Genomic DNA, 6,789 nt, shown 5'->3' with positions numbered 1-6,789 from the left:
AAAAGCCGCCCAAGTCTTCCGTCCCGCCGCTGCCCCCACCCCGCGCCCCCCCCTCCCCTCCTTAGCCATCCTCGCAGCTCTGGGCCACCGCCAGGTTAAGCCCATTTGCGCTGGGAAATCGACGCTGTTTGGGAGAAGAGAAACAGATCGATTGCCCTTGTGACTCCCCGCCCCCCTCCCCACAGCACCCCGCCCCCCACCGCTCCCTCCCTCCCTCCTTTCCTCCCCTGCCGCCTCCCCTCACCCCGCCTCCTTCCCGCTCCCCACCCCCAAAGCCTCTCCCCCGCGGCAGTCCGGTGCGAGGCCCCCTCCGGAAGGTGAGGGGAATGGATTGGACTCCGGTGGGGAGAGCGGGTGTCTAGAAGTGGTGCTAATGGGAAGAGATTTCTGGTTTCAAAAGAGGATGCTCTGCCACAAAGAGCGGCTCGCGCGCTGGCCTGGGCTCTAGCCGAGGAGAGATCCCGGGAGAACTCCGGAGCTCGCGGGGAGCGCTCCTCGGAAGACCGGGGTCAACATGCCCGTTCGCAGGGGGCATGTGGCACCACAAAACACATTTTTGGGGACAATCATACGGAAATTTGAAGGGCAAAGTAAGTTCATTTGTTCTCTTCTCTCTCCCTCGCTTTCTGCTTCGATAGTGCACTTGGCGTCCGCCGCTTCCAAGCTGAGGAGACGGCAACTCCGGGGCTCTGTCAAGTTCAGAGGCTGTGAAACCGAGTCAGGAGGTTCGAATGGCAGCGCGAGTGTTCTGCCTGTGATATTAATTGTGATTTACATTTTAGATTATGGTCTCCATTATAGGAGGCAATTTGATCCTCCTCTCCCAGTGCTCCATTATCTGCCTTGCCCCTTAATGTCCTACTCTTCTACTATCTTACAGGGAACGTACTAGTGTAACATGGGTTTATATTTTGTGGCCGTTTTATTGTAGACTTTCTGAAAGTCAGGAGCAGGGCAGAGCATACTGTTGGAACAAGAGAATGTTAATGGTAGCAGCGATGTAAATGGCTATGCAAACTGTATTTTATTACCTTGGTTAAATTGCAAGGCTGTGGTATGACAGGGATGGTTGCTTTTGCTAGTTTATAGAAGCTAAACTTTGCATGGAATCAATGCAAATCCCAAGCTGGATAATTTGGGAAAAGTAATATCTGATCCGTGTTGATTCCCAAGGCAAACAGTTCATTATTTAAAGAATATTTTGGTCCCTTCATTATCCCCTTAAATTTCCACTAGAAATTTAAAAATTGAAGTGTAATAAGTAAATCGCACAAAGACTGAATGCAGAGAAATGTAATATTCTCATATGCACTAATTATGAGGAATACATAATTGTTATATAAATACATTAATTTTAGATCCTATACTTGTTAAATTTATATTTGACATTTCCTTAAAACTACATTAACACATTTATTTTTGTACATTATGCAGTTATTTTGGCACTGCATTTAGTGATGGGAGGATATAGTACTTTGTGTTCAAAATAAACTTGTGTATCCTGTTTCATATTTTATTTGGAAATAGTAAATATAATTTGTGATCAGAATTAATAAGCCCTTTGTACTAAAATCCCTACTTCCATACAAAAATGCAGGGTCCCCCAAAGTAAATGTAAAAAGGTGATAACATGATATTTACTGTGTGTGTGTGTGTAAATATTTTTGTCTTCTGGATAATACATATTATGAAAAGGTGAACCTTTGCATTATTAAACTACTAATTAATGTAAAATAATTTCATTGCTAATAGTTTCGTTTTTTTTTTTTTTTTAACATGATGTGTGTAGTATGCCTTAGAGAGATAGAGAAAAGCCAAATCCAGGAATAATAACTACTTTAAGAAAGTTGTACTCTAAGGGCCAAGGTTGAAATGAGGAACCTGACAGCTACAGGATGCTTCACTGTTTTGGCTTCTAAAATATCTTACAATTAAGTGGCATTCTGGAACTATCAATGGGCCAGCTGCTTATCTGAGTGTGCATTAGGACCCTTGAGAGTCACAGGGCTTGAGAACTAGACTATTTGGGAAATGATAGTCTCAAAATTTGAAGAAAAGCTTCTTAATACTTTTTATTAAAACTACTTAGGACCATTAATTTCTTATTTAGAGTTTTTTTTTTCCTTTTAAAATCTGGGCAGTTAGCAATTTGGGAAGCACCTGCATTTCAGATCTCCTATTATGCAACAAATTGTTCCAGTGTTTATGAGAATCTTGAGGAAGCTTTTTAAAAGATGCCCTACTATCTTTTCATTACAGATAAAAAATTTATCATTGCAAATGCCAGAGTGCAGAACTGTGCCATCATCTACTGCAACGATGGGTTCTGCGAGATGACTGGTTTCTCCAGGCCAGATGTCATGCAAAAGCCATGCACCTGCGACTTTCTCCACGGGCCCGAGACCAAGAGGCATGATATTGCCCAAATTGCCCAGGCATTGCTGGGGTCAGAGGAGAGGAAAGTGGAGGTCACCTACTATCACAAAAATGGTAAAGTTTATCTATTTAAGATTCCTTGTGTTTTATTCCATTAAAATGAAATTTTGACAATTGATTACTGAAAGTTCATAGTCAGAGAAGCCCCTAATAGTCAATTGGAGATATATGATTTGCTTGTAGTGTTGCAGGATTCAAGAAATGTGGAGACTCTCATTAGTGGACTAGTATGGACAATTTCTTTTTTGAATAAGGGTACTCTGTACTCTTCAAAAGTCCAGTAACTTAATGTCACTGAGGACAAAATGCCACAAATCAATCTTACTCTCTTCCCTAAGGAACAACTTAAAAGCCAATAATTTCCTGGTTGCGCTGATACGCATTTAGTAGGAGAGAAATAAGGTTTTATTTGCTTGAACTTGAAAATATTTCACAAAGTCTTGTAGAAAAATGTATATCTGAAACTAAGACTGTTACTCTTATAGATGTTTCTTGGCTCTTCAACTTTATTTGGTAGGCAACACCTCTTGTTTCTTTTGATCCTTTTTATATAAGATTAAGGATGATATATAGGAACTTATAAAATTGGTCTAGTAAACTTATGTATATTCAAATAATAAAAGCTGTTCATGTATTCAAGATTTGTCCTAAAGTAAGAAATGGAGAAAAGGAACTATGATATGTAGAATTATTAGTATTCATTTTTATAGCTGCAGCAAAACTGGCATCTGAAACTTAAGGTCATACCTCAACTTCAAGGGCACTCCTCCTTCTTTTAGGCTTGCTATGGGAGCATAAACCTGTTAGACCTATAATAGTTCTCAAAGAAATGGGCATGCATTCATTATATACATAATATATGTATATTAACTCACATGTACGAATATTCAGATATACCCATTTTAAAGTATATACATTCTCAAATGTGAACACTTAATGATATCTGACAATTTAGAGCTTAAAGATAAATCAATTAAAAATGCATGTTATCATTTGTTTTGTTGATATTGCTTTATCATTTTTTACATTCCATTGATAGAAATCAGTGAGGCAGAGGGGTATCTAGTCAGATTTTTAGGTAACTCTTAAGATTTATAAACGAGTAAATGAGTGATGTGTTATAGCTTATATCATATAATGACTCATCATTTGGTAAAATACATTCTAGCAGGGAAAAGGTTTAGCTCTTCCTCTTATTTTCTCATAATTAAATATTTCATGATAGAAAATGTACAACTCTTAATTACTGGATTTTCCTTAACATCATCTTAAGTGGGTATGAATAACAAAGTGTGACTGGAACAGGTTTGTATAACTTTGGATTAATCTGGAATGAAATCAGTTATATCATTACCAATCAAAATAGAGAGAGGTTTTAAAGTTCTCATTTTCCCCCTACTTTTCCATCAGTAGGGTTGGCATACTAGAAATAGCTTAATTGCTCTGTTGTCTTGAAAGCATTTCTTGGACAGAGGCTCTCACTACTCAAATGCAGTTCATCTTTTTTGTGTGTGTATCTGATGCCAACAGTTGGATGTCTGACATTTTTTCCCATACGAGTATCTATCACTATGTCCCATAGTCTGTATTGTGGTTACTGTAGGGTGTGTTGGTTCTAATGTTTTCTGGTACATTTAAGAATTTTTTCAACTTGTAGAATTTAAGTATAAAATGAATCTGGACTGTAGGGATCACTTAGATACTAACTATATTTTTCAGACCATATTTTCAGGTAGAAAAGAGTATTATTTATTAAACTGCAAGTAAAATGGTGATGTTTGGAAGCCTAGTTTAACTTGTACAATGTGACTGTGTAAAATGATCTCAAAACACCTTTAAAAACCAATTTAATGTGGAGTCACAAACATGGATGTAAAAATTTCTACAGTAAAAGTGCTGGTACATTGACTAATGCAAATCATACCATCTGTGATTTGCTTGGTTATATGAATTAAAACCTCCGTGTTTTAGACAAGGAATCTTTACTTGGAAGCTTGTTTAGGTATATAAATATCAACCTTTGGTAATAATTTTGATTCTGTTGCCTTCATTTTCAGTTGTGACTCAATCTACAAGGGCTTGAGTATCCTCAGAGTCAATGACAAATGCTGCCTATTTTGCTTTTATTGATATGGGGAACATGAGGTGATGGGCCAGCTTTTTCTTTTTTTCCAAAGAAAAATATTAATTTGAATGACCTTTGTAGATTGAGAAGACACAGTCAGACTTATCTGCTCTGAATGTAATAAACTTGTGTTTTTGCTACTAGTTCAGATACCTTGAATAGAATCTTCTGAGTGTATTAGTTTTATTCACATGGCAACTGCAAAATCAGTCAGAGCTTGTGAAGTTCAAATGCTTTGAAAGTCTTCCCTGCCAGCCACTCTGCATTTATAAAAGCAGGAAAGGACAAGATCACCAACATGTTCATTGGTTTGTTTCCCAAAGTTTCCTTCATTCTTTATTATTGAGGTCATTTACTTTTGAGAGGTTCTTGGTTTCGTAAGTATATGCAGTAAATGCTGCCTTTATTTATGCTTTATTTAGCATTTCATTGTAATATGAATCGTGATGCAATAAGCACAATGAGCAAATTAACAAAAAGTTGAGATACACTGTTTCCATTTTTTCCATTCACTCACACTGGAGTAACAAAAATATGCCCATGGCATTATTTCTGAAAGCTTGTTTTCCAAAGTGACCCAGAGGCTTTATAAGCAGTTTAAACTTTTGATCTATGCAAGGAGTTCACATTGACGTGGTGTATGGTGAGCTGCATGATCACCACTGTGAAGCAATGCTTCCTACAATATTCCTTTATGTGATTTTACCAGGTACAGTTGGGCTTGCTGTTTACCAGAATATCAATTTTTTAAAACCTAGTTATTTGCAGTAGGAATATTTGACAGCCCTTCCTTTGAGGATTCTATTTTACAGCTTAAGTCATTATTGCATAAATCATTCTTGGCAGCTGTGAAATATTGCTTGAGGTGATAAAGCTGTAAATCTTTTGACATAAAACTCTAATTATACAAAACTATAATTACGCTGAAGCTTATATAAGGATGGGCATGTATTTTAATAGCATAATACATGTACTTTAAAAACACCTTTTAAGCAATAGTGATTGAGAAATAGCAAACACTTCAGCTATTAACTAGCTCATAGTTTGGAGATGATGTTAATAGTAAGGTAACAGGAGAACAATTTAGCTGGTCATCCTTTAATTTATTGCTCATCTGGTTTGGGGTGTGTCATGGAACAGAGCTAGCTAGTTGAAGTGCTAAACTGCTTCCGTCACATCTAGATATGTGATTTTTACCTTAAATTATCAAGCCACTCTAAACATTTGGAAAAATCAAAGTAAATTTCTCCAAGAGAAATAAAGGTCTTAACTCAGTAGGAAAACAGAACTTAAAATGCATTATTTTTAGAGGTCAGAGTGTTTCTGTATTTTTGCCACTATGCTTTCAGACATAGTGCAACGGCAACTTTTTTTTTTTAGCAAATCAGAAATGTCCCTATCTTTGTGTTGCTCTTAAAGAACTAAAGGATGAGAAGGGGCTGAGGGAAGTCCTTTTCTGATCCAGTCAGAGACCAGATCCAGACAGGGCACCAGTCATGCTGGGACCAGTACAAAGTTCCAGAGGTATTGTTTGATTCAACTCAACTCAAAAGAGGTTTTGGTTTGGTAAGATTGAATCTACCATCTCTAAGAATTATGAGAAAAGGCCTTATAGAAAATACTGTGTTGTTAGGAGTAAAGGTGAAGATGCATACTGAGTGCCACCTCTCTCTCAGGTAAGGTCTTAGGCACTAGAGAAACAGTAGGAGGAGATGCAAAGGAGTATCCAACCTTATCTCTGCTTTCAGGATGTTTGAATCATAGAGTGACTAATGTGCATTTCCATCTTCTAAACCCCAAGATGTTTTCATGAAATTATTTTTAAAGAAAAACACTATATAGACTATGAATTGAAGAAGCTTTTATATAAATGGAGACCAGAATTTAGGGTTAATTACCACTCTTCCTCTGTTCCCCACATCTAAAATAAACTTGTCTATGTGTATTTCCTCTCACCTTTTGTCACTATACATAAGACAAACTTATTAAAGAAGCAGTGTAGTTTAGTTAAATTTTAATAGCTCCAAAATAAATTTATAATAGCTTTATGTGTTATATGGCATGCAAATATTCAGCCCTCTTAATTGCTGAATTGTGTAAGTAGAGATAAAGATGGTAGTCTTCAGAGAAAACTAGAAATATATTTTGTGTGCGTGTAATTCAAGCAACAAGAAAGTTTTCCAGGGAAGATCTTGCCTAGAATGTGTTTCAGTGTTCATTTAAACTTT

General features: G+C 37.1%; 1 protein-coding gene across 1 annotated transcript in view; it reads left to right on the top strand.

Moving 5' to 3' along the window:
• Positions 1-514: 514 nt before the first annotated feature.
• Positions 515-6,789, top strand: part of KCNH7 (potassium voltage-gated channel subfamily H member 7) — a 450,126-nt gene continuing 443,851 nt past the window's right edge. Inside the window, exons 1-2 of the mRNA XM_036858162.1 lie at positions 515-590; positions 2,260-2,490. Coding sequence (XP_036714057.1) covers positions 515-590; positions 2,260-2,490 — 307 coding nt within the window. The remainder of the gene's footprint in view (positions 591-2,259; positions 2,491-6,789) is intronic.

Source organism: Balaenoptera musculus, chromosome 7 (assembly GCF_009873245.2).
Source record: "Balaenoptera musculus isolate JJ_BM4_2016_0621 chromosome 7, mBalMus1.pri.v3, whole genome shotgun sequence".
Classification (NCBI taxonomy): Eukaryota; Metazoa; Chordata; class Mammalia; order Artiodactyla; family Balaenopteridae; genus Balaenoptera; species Balaenoptera musculus.
The sequence above is the reverse complement of the archived record's forward strand: the minus strand, read 5'-3'. Positions and strand labels throughout refer to the sequence as shown.